General features: G+C 46.8%; 1 protein-coding gene across 3 annotated transcripts in view; it reads left to right on the top strand.

The window, feature by feature from the left end:
• The window catches only part of ABTB3 (ankyrin repeat and BTB domain containing 3), a 179,109-nt gene that overhangs the window by 148,401 nt on the left and 11,423 nt on the right, over nucleotides 1-19,285 (top strand). Inside the window, exons 7-13 of one of the 3 annotated variants that reach the window (XM_087765463.1) lie at nucleotides 1,669-1,770; nucleotides 2,882-2,975; nucleotides 3,085-3,220; nucleotides 4,901-5,121; nucleotides 6,571-6,749; nucleotides 13,146-13,217; nucleotides 18,680-18,785. In XM_087765463.1, the coding sequence (XP_087621589.1) occupies nucleotides 1,669-1,770; nucleotides 2,882-2,975; nucleotides 3,085-3,220; nucleotides 4,901-5,121; nucleotides 6,571-6,749; nucleotides 13,146-13,217; nucleotides 18,680-18,785 (910 nt within the window). The remainder of the gene's footprint in view (nucleotides 1-1,668; nucleotides 1,771-2,881; nucleotides 2,976-3,084; nucleotides 3,221-4,900; nucleotides 5,122-6,570; nucleotides 6,750-13,145; nucleotides 13,218-18,679; nucleotides 18,786-19,285) is intronic. The other 2 variants (XM_087765465.1, XM_087765464.1) reach the window with 2 other exon arrangements.

Here is a 19,285-nt window from a genome sequence, read left to right as displayed (position 1 = left end):
TGGACTCATTTCCAGATGTGCTGAGAAGCTGCAATTCGCTGTGGAGTCAGTGGGACCTGTAGCTGCTCAGCAAGTCTCAACTGAGGCCTTAAAAGCTTGGTCAACCACAGGTCTTTTGCCAACACTGTGTCGACTGGAGAGAACTCTCAACCAAAAAAAAAGGAGCAAAGGAGTTAAAATGACTTCATTTTCTTTGCCGCTTGCCGTGGGCTGCCCCGAACAGTGGTGGGAATCTGTGCTGGAGGAGGAGCTGGATGCGTTCACTGGACCCTGCCCATCCTCACCCTCCACTGCTCTTGCTCCCCAGCCTAAATGCCAAGGCTCAAGCTGCTCAATCCTCTTCCTTCTGAGCAATCTCAGACACAAAGAAGCCCCATGCCTGTGCTCAGACACCGGCACACTTCTCCTGTTGGCACTTTGAGCTCTCTTTTTGGCAAATCTGGGCGATAACAGCCAGGTGCTGGTGCAGATCCACTCCTCTGGCAAGCTGGGGGATCTGCATGGGCTTTTCGGATTTTGCCCTCATCCATGTCCTTGGGACTGAGGGCCTGGTCATGCACTTCTAGCAAAACACTGCATGTGGCGCTTGGAAATGTGAGCTGCTAATGCAACCAAGCATTTAATAACTGGCCCTGCTCCCCTACATGGATAAAAGTACTTCAGACAAGGTAGCGAAAGCATAGCTGGCTGATGAGACAGAGAGATGGTGCATCTTTTATTCTAATTTTAGTTCTCCTCTGAAGATCAATAATAAGATTTTGAATTTTAGTGTCACACTCCGTCCGAGTGTGCAGTCTCGGATTGCAAACGTTCATTAGATTTTACCATCTCTGTGAACCTCATCAATATTAATACCCCCATTTTTAAGACAGGGAAGCTGAAGCAAAGAGTGGTTATTCATCTTCCCCAATGTCTACATTAGAGGCACCAGGCACTACGGCTTAGAAAATGGAACAAGCAATGTGAAAAATACCATTTTGTTTTCTAAGGATATAGTTTGCATCTCTTTTAACTGTCACCACCCCGCTCTTTTAACTCAACTCAGACAGGAGACAGCAGTAAAAAGGAGTTTTCGTAAAACATCTCTGAAATACCACTCTGCCCCATCACTTCTCAGCTGTCTTTTTACTCCCGTGGGAGAGGAGGAGCCTGGACGCACAGCTGTGAACTCTAGCGCAGGGCTCGTGCTGTGTCTTTCATGACGGCAGTGACAGAAGTCATACTGATTTATGTGGAAAAAATTTCTTTGGGCCTGGAGCAATCCCAAGATCCGGGGCTGTTGATACATGGTCTGGAGAAGTCAGTGGGAGTGGTCCTTAGCTGTAGAGCGTCCTGATCCATCCCTGCTTCCCCAGTGTGTGCTGCTGTAACCAGCTGTGGATGTTTTGACCTTGTGCAAAAGTATCTGGTGGCCAGTGGTTTAGATGGAGCTACAGTAGTTGGTAAAAAGACTTCATTTGGTATGAACACTATTCAAGCTGTCAACTCAGCATGGACAGTTTTAATATTGAGAAAATTTTTGCAGGAAAAAAATGAAGCCAATCATTTTATAAAGCACCTTTCCCAGGTTTTCTATTTCACTTACTCCCTCACATGCCTGGCTTTCAGGCAGGTTGAATTTTATTACATATAGGTCTTTAAAAAAAAATAACTTTAATTTGTTTGTAGGTTGTCAGTACTGCTCATAAATACCCATCCGTCCACCCTGAGACCCGCCATTGGACAGCTCTGACATTTGCTGTGTTGCATGGACATATTCCTGTAGTTCAGGTATTATTGTATTTCCCTACCTGCATCTCATTCTTTTGTTTCTCCTTTTCAGTTCTAATTACATCCATCTCAAACCAGTATCCTCTTGTCATACTCATATTGGTTACTTCTGCTTCTTCTAGAGTGTACTGATATATAATAGACCTATTATATAACGAATACGGTGTTCAAACCTTAACCAATATGAGGTTTAAACAGGACAGTTTTAAAGCAAAGTTGCACCAAAGAAAGTCTGACAACTCCTTGTGCTCCTTCCTGACCACTTGTTTTATATGTTTGTTTATTCATTCATTACACTTTCTTACACTATAATATTCTAGCAAACACAAAACCGCTGCCTTGGTGGGGGAGAGGTGGACAACAGCCCTTGTGCTGCTCCCAAGGGGGAGAAGCACTCACTCTCCTTACCCCAGTGAGGCATTGCGTGGGATATGCTGGTTCTGTGCTTTGGCATCTCAAAAGTCGAGAAGGTTCGTTCTTCAAAACAGCTGTGTCTATGGCACAGTTAGTGAAGCGCCAAAACTGTGAAGGCCTCGAGACAGAAATGGCCAAGAGGGGGCTGGAGCGCAGGCTCCATCCTGCTCTCCTTGGCCACTTTTGTTTTCAGCGTTGTTGTTATTTATGTGGAAGTGTCCCCGATGGAGATCACAGCTTTTGGACTGCGATCGGTTCTTAAGAATTGCCTTTCTTTTGGCCGTGTCTTTATATAAAAGATGGAGGCAATTGAAATCTGATCCATTTTAGGATGGTGCTGGGCTTCTAGAAGACTGTGAAGGAAGGATGCTTGTCGGGCTGATTTTCAGGACTTCCATCTTCAGCGCATTACTTCCTAACACTGACCTTACCCCATTTCCCATTCAGAAACACTGGGTTACACCTTTTTTGGCTCTGAAGTTGGACACTAGTGCTCCTGGTGTCTGGCAGCTTAAAATGAGCGAAAAAAGGAATCAGTTTGCCTCTGTGAAACAATGGGCAGAATTTGCATGTCACTTGTTTCCATCCTATCTGGTTTGCAGATAACAAGAAGCATTAGACTCTCATTCGTCACTGTTCATGAACTCTGAAGGCTGTGATACCCCCAGTTGCTCTAAATGGTGAATTTTCTTTCTAGCTGTTGCTGGATGCTGGAGCAAAGGTAGAAGGTTCCTTGGAGCATGGGGAGGAAAATTACTCTGAAACTCCTTTACAGTTGGCAGCAGCTGCTGGTAAGGACTTTCTCCTTCCACTGTAATGAATTCTTCCGTCAGGATCTGTGGTTTAGGTGAGCAAATACTGGATTTTAAAAGAAGTAAAAATACATCTCTTGACTTGCAGGAAATTTTGAACTGGTCAGTTTGCTGTTGGAGCGAGGAGCTGACCCCATGATAGGAACAATGTACAGGAACGGCATTTCCATGACTCCTCAAGGTGACATGAACTCTTTCAGTCAGGCTGCTGCACATGGACACAGGTAGAGTGGGAACAAGTCTAGTGGCATCCTTCAAGTGCTTATTTTTTGCCTGGGCATCTGGTTTGAGCAGACGAGTGAAAGTTCTGCATGAACAATTGAACATGCCACCAACTGAGCAGAGATGTAAGGCTTTTTGATAGCATGTGAATTTAACCAGCTGGTGGTACAAGCTGCTTTTTGATAGCTGATTTAAAAAAAAAGGAAGGGGACTCCTCGTGGTGTGTTGCAATGTGATGTTCGTTAAATGGTAGCTGATGTGACGGCAGAAGGAATGCCAAAGACATTCCTTCTGAATTTCTTGTTGACATATTTCTCAGGTTTGGGGCGGATTGTGTCTGTACTGCTGCAACCTTAATTGTTGTTGAACAGAGTTTTTGCATCTGTGTTTACTGTAAAGTCCCGTGTGCCTTAATGTTGTATGTATGCTGCAAATTTAAAAAAAAAAAAGTAATGAAATGAGCACCTGGCATGCATGATCTTGCAACGCTCAGGAGTTGACTGCAGTGTAATGGATTAGTATTATGACCTTCACATTCCTACTTTTCTGATTGTAGCCATCCAGAGGAACATAGATACAGGTTAGAGACAGTACCTACCGTCTGTTTGCTTAGAGGCAAGCTGCCAGTCTAACAACATGCTAATGGCATGTCAGGGCGGGTTCGCACAACGCTGCCCATCTGGAGCCTGCGAGGGATCCCTGGGACAGAGAGGACAGTTTGGTTATTGGAGTCTCACGTTCACTGCTCTGGCCTTGCTGCCAGCCGGCGTGAGTGGGAGCTGCGTGCCCAAGGAGGACCTGGGGCTCTCCTTGGCTTTGGCTGCTGGCTGTGCCTGTCACAGGCCCTGGCTCTTACGTTCCTACCTGTACACTGCTCATGCACATTCCCTCCTCCTTCCCTCTCTGCCCCAAATTTGTTTGGGGTGTGCCATGCCCCGCTGCCACCCCACACAGGGGTCTGAGCAGGTGCAGGGAGGACGTTGGAGTATGAGGGAGGTGGGATGGGAGCCAGCCCGTCCCTGGTTTCTCTTCTCACATCTGCAGAAACCGAGAGTGACTCTGTTGAGATCGATGAGGTTGTGCTGGTATGAACCTGAGGGCACTGAGTCTCTGAGTTTGGGCTTTGCTATTTGATGGCCCAGCTGGATCAGTGGTTTTGCAGAGTAGTCCCAGACGTGCTTGAACCTGCCCTGACTGGCCTCGTTGAATGTCTAGCTGCTCCAGCTTTCCCAGACTGCTTTGAGTGTTAATCGAGTGGTGGTGCTTTTGGTAGCTCCAGGCAGGTCCTTTCTCAAGTGGCCTCCATGGTGAAAGTCCTGAGAGCTTGTCCAGAGGCACCTCGTCCTTCCCTGATTGTGGGAAGAAGTCTTGAGTCATGTTTAGCTCACGGGTCTCTGTTCCCACGAGATGCCGCCACTCGTGCGACATCTGTATGGTTCCTGTCACGACAACAGCATCTTGCAGACGTGGCCCAGGCAATGCAGGTGGGCTAGCAGGAGCGGTGACTGCCTCAGGTCTGCTCTCAGCTGGTCCTACCGTTAATTGGAGTAATTCCTGGATAGGTGCCCTAACTTGCCACATCGCAGCAAGTATCTCAGCCATAACGAAAGCCTAGCCGCTGATTCTGCTCTCCCGCCCTCTCTTTCCCTCTCTCCCTCTCTCTGTCGTGCTGTGATTGACAGGAACGTCTTTCGTAAGCTGCTTGCTCAGCCGGAGAAGGAGAAGAGCGATATTCTGTCACTGGAGGAGATCCTGGCGGAGGGGACAGACTTGCCTGACTCGGCGGCAGCTCCGCTCTGCGCCAGCCGCAACAGCAAGGCCAAGCTGAAAGCCCTGAAGGAGGCCATGTACCACAGCGCTGAGCACGGCTATGTGGATGTGACCATTGACATACGGAGCATAGGTCAGTCCTGGCACCCTCTCCTCTCCCTCCAGGGAGGGACCGCTCAAAGAAACACGTCTCTCTTGTCGGTTCAAGCAACAGCCCGTCTATAGTTGCATCTTCCTCAGCTCCTGTGGAAGCAGAAGGTGATGGGGGACCTGGCAGGTTCCCAGCCCATTTTGGCTCCACAGCATACCCCACTCTGGAGCCACTGGTACTTTTCTGCAGGATGGAGTGGTTTCCGCTGGCAGCCATCTTCACTGCTGCTTGGCAGAGCATTAGCTAAGGCTCTGGGGCAGCGTTCAGCTCCCGCAGGCCGCCTCCAACAGCTCCTCTTTTGCACTCCACCATAAAGCACTCCACCATGAAAACATATTTATTTTCTGAGGTTTGTGAGCCTCAAAGAGCAGGAGCGGGGCACTGGCTCCTCGGTGTGCTAACTGTGCCAAAGCGGAGCTCGAACATCATACCAGCCTGTTGGGAAGTCCCTTCTGCCTGTGGGGAGGGTGGCTGGGTAGCATGGAGGGGAATCAGTCTGGACTGTGTGTTTACCATCCCTGCTAATCTGCGTTCAGAGAGAGACCTGGGTGCCTGGCACGCCTCTGCCTGGTGCACCGCTCCAGCCCTGGAGACATCTGCTGTGGGTTGGGGCATGCAGTGGTCTGAGCGGTGGCTCACCGGCTGGGCTGAGCAGGCAAAGCACCGGGCGATAAGGGAGAGGAGAGCAATGGGGCTGCTCTCCAGGTGCTGGACATTTGCTGAAGTGGAAGGAAAAAGCTTTTGTAGCCAAACGCCACGCTTGTGTTTCCTCCCACTCCGTTCTGCAAGAGCAGAAACTAGGTCACCTCCAGCCTAGTGCCTGCAGAGGTACATTAGCTCTGTGTGCTTTCTCAATCAGTGCAGGGGAGCAGTTCCCTTTAAGTTCTTGGAGAGTGGTTCTGCCATGACAAACTACTTGAAAAGGCTGATCTGCTTAACTTGCCCAGTGCTGTTTAGGGAAAATAGTAATGATCAGGAGAGGACATGGGGTAGCACTTAAAGAAAGTTTTAATCTCAAGACCACCAGTTTGAATCCAGGTGGGTAGTGACCAAAATTGGTTTTTTTACCATTTAATGGCTCTCCAGGGCCACATTCAAACAAATGAGCTAATGTAAATCTAGTTTCCAAAAGGTTTTTGCATCACAGAGCACCACAGCAATTACCACAAATTGGCAGTCTCAGCAGAGAAGCTGAAGGCTAGATGAGCAGAGAGGCCACAGTCTTCTCTTAGCAGTTGGAGGAAAGCCTCTGTGCATTCGGTCTGGGATGTCCTGATAACCACCAGCCTTCTCAATCAGGGATAAATAGGAATTTGATTTCTAGGGTTATTTGGCAGCTTTTGCTTAAAATCTTAACATAACTAAAGGTAAAAAAGCAGAAGTGCACATCCTTCTCTGAAGCTGGGAATGAGCTCTGTCCCCCATCTCTAGGTGTTCCCTGGACACTGCACACGTGGCTGGAGTCCTTGCGCACGTCCTTCCAGCAGCACCGACGACCCCTCATCCAGTGCTTGCTAAAGGAATTCAAGTCCATTCAGGAAGAAGAGTACACAGAGGAGCTCATCACACAAGGCTTGCCTCTGATGTTTGAGATCCTGAAAGCCAGTAAGGTAGGATAAATTATGTGTTTTAAAGAAATCAGCCTCATTCTCATCCCATAAGAGACAAAGCTTTCAATATTGTTTTTGCACAGCTGTCCCAAAGCTTGTTTAGACTGTATAGGATTATTATAATTTGTATTATGTGTATCAGGTTTTTTTCACTGTGGAATCATGGCTTAAAACCACACAAGCTAATCACACCTCCTGTTAGAACAGCTTAATACTGATGCTAACAATAAGCTGGAGAGACAACAGAAGCTGATGCATAGTGGTGAAATTAAAGTCAAAAGGGTCACTGCAGTACGGCAAGAGATGTTGATAACCAAACCAACCCAAAGAGTAACTTTACCCAGCTGGTTTTGCAGGACTGTACAACAAAGCTAATATTCATGTTTGCTTTGGATTTCTTTAGCCTCTCACATGACTTTCTCCTCCCTTCATGTGGGATTTGGACTCTTAAACTTGTGGGGAGACTGGTTTCTACAACCACACAACAGGATAATTTTTAAAATCTTCTGTGTGAGTGTTTGTACTTGCACCCTCCTCAAGTTTATTCTTTCAGCTGGCATTTTCTTAGCCAGACAAATCAGACTTAACAAAACCTTTTGAGGGAGGTACCATTGGGTATGCAAGTATAATAGCAAAGGGGATGATCATGAGGCAGGCAAGGAGAGGAAAATGTCTTACCTAGTGAAGGCTGGATACTTCCTTTTAAAACTTGTTATAACCAACAGTCTCTTCTCTGCTGGTCCCCCTGACAGTCAGTCGCTCCCAAGGAATGCCCAGTCAACTTTACTGTTGCCAGAAAATCATTTTAGTGATGAAAAGCATCAAAAGAATTGGATTGCTGTTATTTTTCTCATGCACCACAATACATGTTGGCATGGTCTTCTAATTGTTTAACTGGGAAGTGCATGACATTTCTCACCCAACTGTATGTGTAACAGCAGGGAGCAAATAATTTTTAGCACCTGCAGCAATAACCTAAATAATGTGAAAAGGGAAGAGGTTCTGGTGCTCAATACTAAAAGGTTCCAGACTTAGTACAGCTAGGGAAAGCCTACATGGATTTTTTTCTTGTATCCTGCTGCAAAAGAGGGCTTGGACTACAGTCCCAAGCAAATCCTGAACATTTGTTCTGGCAATTGCTCTGATTTTTGCTCCCATGAGCCTTCCCTTTGGGATTAGTTTGTATTGGATGGGTGTTTATGGAGAATATTTGAGATAGCTTTTAGGAAATCATTCCAAATCCTAGGATTTGTAGATTCCTTGTTCTGAACTTGCTTGGGTTAGTGTATGTTCATCCAGAAACTACCATCAAGGTGCTGTTTGGTTTGAAAGCTGATATAAAACTAATCGTATTGAAAACTTAACGGAGATTAAGTTTAGGCCTTGTAATCTAGGATGCGGGATGGCTTTAATTGCTCTTCTGAGTGGCTGAAGCCAAAGCCAATGATCATCATTAGAATAAGTTATTTACATAGGATTATACCTTTGGGACATGGTAGACTGGGTCTTCCAGAGTCTTTTGTAGGAGACACGGAAACAAAAAAGACTGCTACCTTCTGCTTTGGGTTCATTTAAAACCTGAAATGTGAAGGGTGAAACAACTGAAATACCACAAAAACCCTACATGACAAAGAAGAAATCTGTGCTGATCTTTATTCCTGCCTCTGGGCCTAGGGGAGCTGCCTGTCTTCACTGTTGATGAGCATGCATATTCACAAACACACACACATACACTGCTTCATATTCTTAGAAAAATAATGAATCATTCTGGGACACTGTAAGGGTTTACAAATTGTCTGCAAATGGCATGAATTATTGCGGCGGCCTTGTCGAAACGGCCTCTCACAAAACTCTTCCAGACAGAAATGAGGACAGACTCTATGCAACCCTTTGGAAGGAATCAAAATAAATTCATTTGTAGGAGAATGAGCCAATAAAAGTTCTTCCTGGTCACTCCGTAGAAGGCAGCTGAGGAAAGCTGAGATTCAAAGGATCTTCTGTTCCCCTTCTCTGGAAGGGCTGAGAGCAGAGACTGTTCTTTATGTATACCCACAGAATGGAAATCTCCTTTAAGAGGTGTAGAAGGACCGTAACTGTGGCTCACATCCCTCTCTTTTGACAGCAAATTGTAAAGCTCTGCATTTTGTAGAGCTGTCGGGAGAGGAGTTTGATTTGCTCACATGGACATCCTTTTCCCTGTGGGCTGGGAACTTCGAGAGAGATTACGACTCTTGCTAAACATCACAGTCTGGCCCAGTACATTTCCTTAATGAGTTTTTCAGGGCAAAAAGAATAAAATAAGCAACTAGGAAGCACAGAGCCGCTTAGCATTTCTTGGCTGATGTAAAACAAGATGTCCCATTTGCTACATATTATGATGCTCAGTGTATTTTAAGGGCATAGCAACTTGCACCTAATAGAAATGGCATTTTGCACTCCTATAAATAGTTCCAGCTATCCCATAATCTCAGAACAATTTACAAGTATTAATGAGTTGAGATGTGGAAGAAGATCTTACCTTCCCTTTACGAACAGGGAAACCGAGGTAATTAAACAGGCAGATTTTCAGTGCCTCATAGAGTGACAGTCTCAGCCTCAGAAGCTGTGACAACCTGGATAAGCCAGACGGCAATTTGTAATTTGAGTAATTTGGCCAGAGAAACTCTCCAAGAATTGCATAGAAACATAAGGCAAGTCTCAGAGTAGGAAGCACGCCTTCTTCCCCCACCTTCTACTTTGTACTGTCAGACAAAATGTTCTTGCAGGTTCCCAGGCCATGCAAAAAGGCCAGATAGTACAAAAATGAAAAGATTAAAGAAAAAATAACCAATACCTACAAGAACACAATCAGATATATAGAATCCCTTTTGTCTTACAGATGTTTTTTAAAATGCCTGTTCCTAGAGGGTCCAGATGTGAGGGTTTATGTGGGAGCTCTGCCACCAGCCAGCACTGATGCTGGTGTCCTGCAGGGTGGCAGGATGGCACTCTGCTCCCATTTATGTGCTGGGACACTGACAATAGAAATAAAAATAAAATTTGCAGAAGTCCTGATGCTGGAACACAGAACGGCAACAAAAATTGGCAAATCAGGCAAAACTGGCTGAGCTGAAGTGTCCCTAGGTTTATCGCCTCTCTTCAAGCTGTGAAATAAGCGGGGGAGAACAGTGAATAGATTGCACGTCGGTTGTTCGCTGCTGCACTAAAGCCCTGGAGGAAGACTTCCAAAAGCACAAATGAAGGTTTGATATCCAGCTCCTGGTGGCTTCCAGCGGGACGGAGCGCTTTCATTTCCTTTCATGCCTTTAAATGTCTTTATCAGCTGCACCGTTGAGAATTGGATGGAGAGCAAAGAAGTGGCAGTATTTCCATGCTGGCGAGGCAGAGCTGCGAGAACAGGCAGAGAATTGCTCTGCGCTCGCTCCCCCCACAGATCCTGCTGTCGTGCAGTGAGGTTGGGTCATTACCAAACCAAAGACCAGAAACGAGGTACTCTGGAGAAAGCGGCATCAGTGGAAAGGGCACAGAGAGCTTGGTTTAAGGCACTTTCCTAAGAGCAAGCAAAACTCGAACTGGGAAAGCTCTGACACTAAAACTGTCAATGACTTGGTGGTGGTGGATTTTGGCCACCAGATGAGGAGGAAAGGCGCTGCCATTTTGGGATGGATTGAATCTCTTTGGCAGACAAGCACACAAGCATAGCCTGCTAGAAGTGGTTTGGACAGGGCTGCATGAGACAAAACCCAGAGAGACACTTCTGGGAGTGAGTAGCCCTCAGCTAAACTTTGGCTGCTGCATAGAGCAGATTTGAGTCCCTCAAAGCTAAGATGACACTGGAGATCTTGTTACAGAAGAAGGATAGGAAGACGCAGCCAAATTCCTGCCTGTCAGTATCTGTGTCGTGCCCTTCGTGGCCTGGGGAAATCCCCAAACTTCTCACTGGAGGCTCTCCTTTGCTTCCAGCTGAGGTTGATGTTTGCTTTGCTTGAGCTTGGCTCTGAGCTGGATTGCCCTCCTGCCCCATGTCAGAGGACCATGTTTGCCTGAGGAGTGGATGTGTTTGAAAGCTGGCCACAGCTTGGAGATTGGGCCCCTCTTAAATAGAGATTTTTAAAAGAGCTGTGTGGAGGCTGCATCTGGATCTGCGGGCTTGTGGTGCCCAAGGTGGGGCTCACAGGTCAGCTCTTCCATTTTTGCAGGGAGGTTCTCTTGAGGATAACGTGCTGAACGTGTGGGATGCTTCTTTGTCCCCTGTCTATGAAAATCCTGGAGCTGTTTTAGTTTGATCTTGACATTTCCACAGCCTGAAAAGAGAGAGACTCAAAACCGCAACCTTGGAAGTTAAACATGTCTGGCCTTTGGAGGAGGTTGGTTTTAGATTTCCACTCCGGAGCTCAGCATGAGCTTGAATTGTCATTAAAATCACCCAGCTCCATCCATGCAGACGAGCCAGCACCGTTGCCAGTAGTAGGAGGTTATGAGCCAGTTTCATCCACTGCTTTTTCTGTGTAAAGAGCAATTTAGAGAAAATTTTTTGAGAAAAAATTTTTAATTTTTTGAGAAAAAATAACAATCTTCTAATTCCAAATAATTTCTCTTACAACTTTCTCCCTGTAATATGGGCAAGGAGCTGCTATTTGCTGTTCCCTTGGATGCTTTGCAGGCACGCGTTGCCGATGTGTGTGCGTTAGTCCCCGTGTGCGCTGAGCGCATGTGCTGAAGTGTTGTCTGAAGCTCTGCCTGGCACTAGAGATGCTTCACACCAGGAAAACTTGGCTAAGGACTATGAGTATTCCTGCTAGTGTGTTGTCCGAGACAAAATCAGCTTGAAAAGTCGTGGGAGGGGTCCTGCATTGCCCTTCCTCAGTTGGGTTCTGCAGCTTTCTCTTCATCCTTTCCATCAGTAACAAGGTAGTCTATTTAAAATTTAGCCCATTAGTGAGGTGTCGGTCACACTGTGCAGCCAGCTCGTTGAAAGATGCAGGAAACTACTTTGCAAAGATGTTTCCTCAGAATTTAAAATTCCTGCAGAGTTTCACAAAGTCTACAAATTGCCGCTGAAAAAAACTGCGGGAGTGCACAGGCTCTTTTGGAAGGCTGAGCTGTTTGAATAGCAGCCATCAGTCTGGTGTTGACAGTTATTGAGAACAAATAACAATTCAAAACAATAACCAGTTTTTAAAATTCAAAGAGGATTCAGCCTTGTGGGTATCTTGAGAAACCTGGCCTATGTAATTTAAAAGCCAGAGTGCTCTTTCAGCAGTGACTGAGCCACTTAGAATCCCAAAACTCTTAGAAAGTAAAGTTTGAGGTTTTTTTAAATATATCTTTTCAGAAATAGCAGCATGTAGCCTCTGTCACAGATGCAGTAACTACTGAAAAAGAATTCTCACATCTCCAAGAAACAGAAAGCAGCAGGAAAGGCTGAAACACCTGACTGCTCTGTTGCAGCAAAATGTGCAGAAGCTGAAGCTTGAGATGGGTATCCTGTTTCTTTATTGCTGTGGTCTTTCTGGATTTAGTTCCTCTAAAACAAATGTCGGCAGAAGTTCCTCAGAGAATGTCAACAGACTCGGCTCATGCGTCTGTTCTGCAAAGTCCAAGCACGATGCTCAGCAAACACCAGCTTTCCCCCTAGGTCTGCACGTGATCTAGAAAGTGACACTGGAAGATGAAGGCGCTAGAAAATTCCCCTTTTTGTCCCTTGCTTCACGATGGGCTGAAATGAATATTTAAGATGGGCTTGAGTGAAGCTGTGTTTTGCTGTGTGAAGCCAGGCTACCCTGTTCTGCAGGAAGGGCTTAGGCTAGAGGGGAGAGGTAAACCCTGTATGGCACACGGGTGGGCACTGGGTCATGCTTAGCTCCTAGGGGAAAGCCCTCCCTTGGCAGAGTGCTGTGTATGTTTCTCCGGCCTGGAGACGGATCAGGAAAGACCCCTCTATGCTGTGCGAAATTTTACTTCATTGTTTAGACTGCTTTTCAACAGAAAATTGAGGTTTTACTATAATAACAGGTTTCATTAGAATATTTGTTCTCCACATAATATTTTACCTTTCTTGACAAAATTAACACCTGAAAATGGAATATTTTGGCTGACGACTGAAATACTTTAACTGAAGAAAAATGTGGGCTTTCCACAGGGGAGACAGACACACCAAACGTGCACTAAAAATAACCCTGAAGGCATTCTAGGATGCTAAAGTGCCTGCTTATAGGTTTCACGGAGTGGCTAATGCCCTTCTGTGTGTTAGCTAGTGCCCAGCCTGCTCTCTGTGATTGATCTTTTGTCTGGGACTTTGAGTGATTTCTTAAGGCAGGTTTCACTGTTCTCAGGTAATTGCAGCGATCTGTAACGTTGCCTGTTGTCATTTGTAGTACTTCTGTGTCTAAACAGTTCAGAGTAACCAGGACGCGAGTTATCCACACATGTACGTCGTGCATTCTCCATGTGAGATGCGAACGCCAGGTACCGAGTGGCATGTTAATAACAGACTGTTAACCCTGTCTCATGTTTTCATAACACAGATTCAGCTTCATACTAACACAGGTTTGACTTCTTTTTTCCTACCCCCTGTCTGCCTTCTAAAATGTTTCCCAGAGGCAGGAGCCATTTCTTCATTTACAATAAATAAATGCCATGGATGTGACACCTGCCCTTTTCTGGGCTGTCACCCAGGGATTAGACTGTGCCTGGGGATCTGAGCTTTTTACATACAATGCACAGCTGTGGTATAAAGAGCCTTTTGAAAGGGAGGCTTGGCAGCTTTCCCAGAAGCTAACTGAAAGGTCCATTTGTGCCTTACCTGTGATTAATTCTTTTCCGTTTGTATTTGCAGTGGAAGGACTTGAGCCCGGCACTAACAAAACCCATTTTGTTACTCAGTTCACTGCCTCTAACTGTATCTCCAACCTCTGGGGCTTCCCTACCTTTGCAACTGTTGACTAATATTGATTATGTGTATGCTGCTTAATCATCTAGGAGTGACCCTCTAAAGTGGCATTTAATCAGTTTTGAGGCAGCTGGCAAAAGTGAATTATATGCGAGGACCATAACGGAAACACCTAGGCAAGGATGGAAAAAGTTCAGAGAGATGGCGAAGAAAGTCTCGTAGAACTTGAGTGCTCAGGCCTGGGGGTCTGCGAAAAGCCCTCTGCGTTGCTTCACTCTTTATTGTCTCTTTCTGGTAAGAGGGGAGCATAAACAGGAATAATTCAAGGGTATTCCAGCGTGTCGTGAAAGGAAGTTCATGGATGAGTCCTCAATGGGCTTGGGGTATCCTGAGACTCTGCCACTGCTGGAACTGCTGGTGGGGACTGCGTGTGAAATGGGTGACTAGAAGGAGCGCTTCTGGCACTCTGCATTTAGTACAGAGCTGGGCCCCCCCACCATCCTCAGGACCAGGGAGAGAAAAGATACCTTTGCCAGTGCCCCTGTTCCCTGAGCAGCATGGGTTCTCTGCGTGCTGGGGAGGTGTGTATTAACAGGCAGACACCGAGCCCAGAAGGTTAGCTTTTCTGCCTAATGTAGTGAGCTTTTGGTTTTGGGGCTTTGTGGTAGAGGAATTTGAGGGCCTGGCACACTTAGGTTAAAACAGCACTAATGAGGCTGAGCTGATGAGGGTGACATCAATAGAAGGAAAACCCAAAGTACTACTTGGGATTTCAGAGGCAAAGAAAAGCAGCCTAACTTGTTACCACTGTAGAGGGCAGCCACGTGGAGGTGGTGGGATATCTATAGGCCAGTAAGGAGAACTGAGCAGTCCAGAGAGATGTGGTGTGGGAATGGGGGAGCCTACGAAGAAGAGGCAGCTGAAGCAAAGCGTGATCAGAGAAGAGCAAAACCTTAGCCTAACTGCTGAATCCAACGCGAGTTTTCCCCTTGAGAGTTCGCAGCATAGCCACCAAGATGACATGTATCTTGCACAGCTACTGAAGAAAACCGGCTGTGTATTTCCCAGCTGTGTCCAGTACCTTGTAGGATCACATCCCAGAATGGCTAGGCTGGGTTGAACTGGGTAAGCTGGAATGGAACAAGCTCTCCCAGGGTATGTGCCAAAGTCTGGAGGAGCCTTTCCTGAGTCCTGTCACAGATCTTCATCAGATGGACATTTAGGAAAAAATACCTCTGCATTCCCCATCCAGGTCTTCACCTCTTTTCAGATCAATCGCATAGTCATCTCTGCTCTAGCAACTTGAAAACCTTCAGCTTTGCTTCAAAAGAATGTATGAATTCCCCTCACAGTTCAAGTGCACTCACCAGGAGCGGGGAATTCCTTTAGATCTCTGCTGAAGAATGCTTTTAAGTCAGGAGACTGCTTGTATCTACAAAGCAAAGTTGCTTGCTCACTGACCAACTCTCTGCTGGAAGCACCATCTACCTCAGAAGATTCATTGTTGTCCCTTGTTCCCTCTTGCCTATCTGTAAACTACCCCATGGCTAGGTAAATATTTTTATTATATCCTATGCCAAGCTTTCTTCCCCCTCCCACAGTAGAAGATGCACATCATCTCCCTTTGACTGCGAATGATCACCCATGTCTGAAAGGAAGCTGGCCTCGCTCCAGATCTCAGCCTCGCACATCCTGGCACAATGTTTTCCAACATCAAACCGTAGCAAGAAAACAAACTTCAGTTTGCTCCTCCAGTGTTAATATCACCGCCCACAACTGCTGCAGCAAGCTCTTACAGCTGTTCTTTCACAGTCAGCTGGTAGGGTGGTAGGATAAATAGAGAAGAATTATCCAGCTTGGTGCTTAAATGGGATGGATGTGGTAACCAGGGCAGCTTCTGAGCTTCCTGGCACAGGCACTTTGCGAAGGGGAAGGTTGAATAGGCTGGACATGTTGTCCTCTCTGCCAGAGCAATGCTAGTGCCCCAGGTTGTGGACTCTTGCAGTTGTTCCCAGTTACTTCACAGGCAGCCCAGCTCAGCCTGCTCCAAGAGCAGGATTTGGCTTAAAAAAAGCCAATTTTTTTCCCCAGCCATCCAGTTGCAGCCAAAAGCATCCCTTTTCTTTCTCCTCTTTGCTGCCTCTTTTTGCCTGGTTTATTGGGAAAGACAGCAGAGGCTCTGTGGGGCGCAGCCCTGTGAGCTTGGCTGTGTGCAGGGTGGTGTGGGAAGCGAGCTTGCTCTGCTGTAATACCTCACCGCTCCCCTCCCTGTGTTTCGGGGAGAAAACTTGCTGCTGTTTGTTAGCGATGACTCTAAATGAGCGCATGCTTCAGCTTTCTAGCTGAGCAGATTTTTTGGTCTTTCAGTGGCAAGCATTGTAAGTGTTCAATGTTATCAACAGAAGCCAAAGGTCTCCAACCTCCTCTCTGCCAAATGAGAGCAGTGTCCTGTGTTGGAGCTCTGAAGCTCTGCAGTGCATCGAGCCACCGTCTGTTTGATGGCCCTGCTTTCTTTGATGCTGCTTTTTTTCTCTTCGACCTGTCTCTTAGGGTTTTTAAGCATCTCTCATGTAAACGTATCACATCTTGAGCTATTTGGAGCTTAGTTTACACCAGGTTTTTCACAGGCTTGTGGGCAGTCAGTGGCAAGGTGGTTTTACAATGGGCTTGTATCTGCACACCACAGGGTTCGTGCCCCGTTGGTGACCCAGGGAGCTGGCAGCACCTCGCCTGTGTAGGCAGATTCCCATGGAGTTTTCTGTGTGCGTGACCCGTTCATCGTGCTGGTTGGAGTTACGGGCAGGGATCCCCTTCTCGCACCTGTGTGCCTGGGTGTGGCCCATTCTTCCCTGGTCTTGGTGCACCTGGGTGTCCCGGTACGCGGTGCCATGGCTTGGACCTGTGAGTGAGACCTCCAGCTCCTAATGAAGCACTGGGAGGTTGAGACCCAGACTTTTCATCGGCGCATTCCCATGGACACCCCTGGAAGAAGGAGATGCGTTGTCTTTATTGACTTATATGTGTGTTTTTACAAAGCTATTGCCCAGGCACAGCTGTGGCTGGGACTGGTGAGTTCATGGATCCACTAAAACCACAGTGGTATAGACAGGAGCTGTGCACCCTGGCAGATTCGAGAGGGAGCTGCCAGTAGCTATGTGCTTTAGTGCAGTTACTCTGCTCTTATTCAGTGCGGGTAAAGGTGAGTGTTGCTCTTCCAATTATACCTCTCTCCTCTCCAGAAGCTTCCATCCGCTCTGAACTGCGGAATTATCCCCATCCTCCATTGCATTTACTGACTTCTTAGCATCTACTGGATCCAACTGGGAGCTGCCCTGCTGGTAATCAGCATCCCCCCGGACGCGCTCCTCCCTGGCTGACTCAGTCAGCCACGGCGCTTCGGCACAGCCCTTCCGAGCAGAGAAGCCATTGCTCTTTCTGCCCTGTCTGTCTAGAGCTCTCCCCCCCAAGCCCTCCCGGCGGCGGCTGAGTCACTTCCTTCTTTAAATCTGGCCTTAAATCTTCCTTTTCTCTTCGCCCTGTGATTCACTCCCTTTGTGAAGCGCTTTGCAGAGCTCCTGCTGGAAGATGCTGAACAGAGAGATGCTCCCAGCGCAGGACATCCTCCTTGTCTTGGAGCGACAGCAGCAAGCCCCTCTCTGAGGGCTGGTCCCTGTGCCGTGTTAAATGGTGTCTCTTAGTATCAGTATTTCCCTTATCTTAGTGTTTCTTTTAATGCTACATCTGACGTAGTAATAGGAGCCAACTCCTGCCTGCGGGCGAGCGCATGTAATTTCCTTTGACATCAGCGTGTGCCTGTGAGGGCACAGCTCTACTCTTTCCCACCCCATTTGATTAGATGCAGTAAGGGAGTCATTACAGGATCTCTGCTACTCCTCCTTGTCCCTTGTGGGATTTAAGGAGCACCGCTGTTAGAACTGAGCTGAAACGTGCTCAGAGAAAGCTTCAATTTCTGCTCTATAAGCCTGGAGATATTTTTAGTATAACATCTACACTCCTCAAATTTTTATATTAAGATTGTTTTTCTTCCTTACCTGCTTATTTCCTTGGCCTTGGACCCTCTCATATTTAAGTGCCTCACCTTTTCACAGTTTCCTGGTGTGGAAGGGAATCGCCAGCCAACAGGGTAGTTAAAAGACATCGTCATGAATTAGCCATGTGGCACCATTGAACTTGGCTAGACCTGCTCCGGTTCCCAGCAAAGAGTGGGACAGAATTTGCCAAAGCTTTTAAATCCTGCTTTCGGCTGTGACTTAGGTAGTTAAGCACTAAATCCATTTTCGCTATCCTTGCAGCTTAGGCATGCAAATACTCAAGTTGCTTAGGCGCTTAGGAAAGCATCCTGTGGGTGCCTTTCCCCCGGAGTCTGGGCAGAGATGAGTAAAGCCAGGGGCCAGACCTGGTTCTGTGAAGGTCTGGCGGGTTCCTCAGGACAGCAGTGCCCAGGTCAGTGCCAGTGGTATACGGGCACGTTAATGAAACATTTGGGATTGAATGAGGAGACTCAAGGACAGGCTGTCATGCTTCTGTCACTCTGCAAGGGAGGGTCTGTTTGTGAGACTGCTGTGCGTAGGAAATGCATGCAGGCTGTGCACCTATATTTGTTTGGTAGCTCTGGGTTTCTAAAACATGACCAATGACCATTTTGTAAAAAGCAACAAAAAGTCGTTTTCCAGTACAGTGAGTTTGCAAATTAAATGGAATCGCTATTGTAAAGGAGCTTTGTTTCTACAGAGGGGACAAGGGCTGTGGGGTTTGTTAGGAAGAGACCACCTCTGGTCCAAGGAGAGGACTTTTCATTTTAACTGATTACTACAGGAGACATAGCAATCAAGTAAATGAGAATTGCAGTTTCTAACAAATACAGATAATCCTAAGCTCTGATTTTTAATAAAGCTTCAGCAATCACATTCTTCAGCTTCAAAAGAGGCAATTCTTGAGAATGTAACATCTCCTTTGCATACTGATATTAACTTGCATACTAAGCTTACATTGCATATATTTGTTTTCTTTTGCTTAGAATGAAGTGATCAGCCAGCAGCTCTCTGTCATTTTCACTCATTGCTATGGACCCTACCCTATTCCAAAGCTTGTTGAAATTAAGCGCAAGCAGACCTCTCGCCTAGGTAAGTGTGACTTGAAGATACTCGTTGGTTCTCCAAGGAGAGCTGTGGGAAGTCTGCGTTGCTGGCCGGGTGCTTGAGGGGGCACGAGTCAGAGAAAAACCTGAATTTGAAAGGCAGAACTAGAAAAAGGAAGGGTCCCAAACTTAGCCTGACCTGAAGCTCCTGCTGAAATCAGCAGGGTCATCAGGTGCGTTGGAGTGGGACTGTAAATCTGCAAAGATTTGTCTGTGTTGCTAATTAGGCTGGGATGCGAGCCTGGGACCCAGAGCCAAACGTCTTTCCACATCTTAAACCGCCATGGCTGGCTGCGGGTGATGCCGCAGCAGCACAGCCCTCCCAGCCCTACTGACAGAGCCCGGGTTGTTTTAATGTGACCGAGAGAAGACCAGAGTGATTTTCCAGGACCTTCTTCCCCTTGGCACGAAGACTTCCCCAGACAGGGAGAGGGGCGTAAATGAGCATAGGGCCCTCCAGCATCCGTTCCACTGCAGTTTGCTTTG

This window comes from Nipponia nippon, unplaced genomic scaffold, assembly GCF_047370975.1.
Source record: "Nipponia nippon isolate SJK-2023a ecotype South Korea unplaced genomic scaffold, ASM4737097v1 scaffold_3, whole genome shotgun sequence".
Classification (NCBI taxonomy): Eukaryota; Metazoa; Chordata; class Aves; order Pelecaniformes; family Threskiornithidae; genus Nipponia; species Nipponia nippon.
The sequence above is the reverse complement of the archived record's forward strand: the minus strand, read 5'-3'. Positions and strand labels throughout refer to the sequence as shown.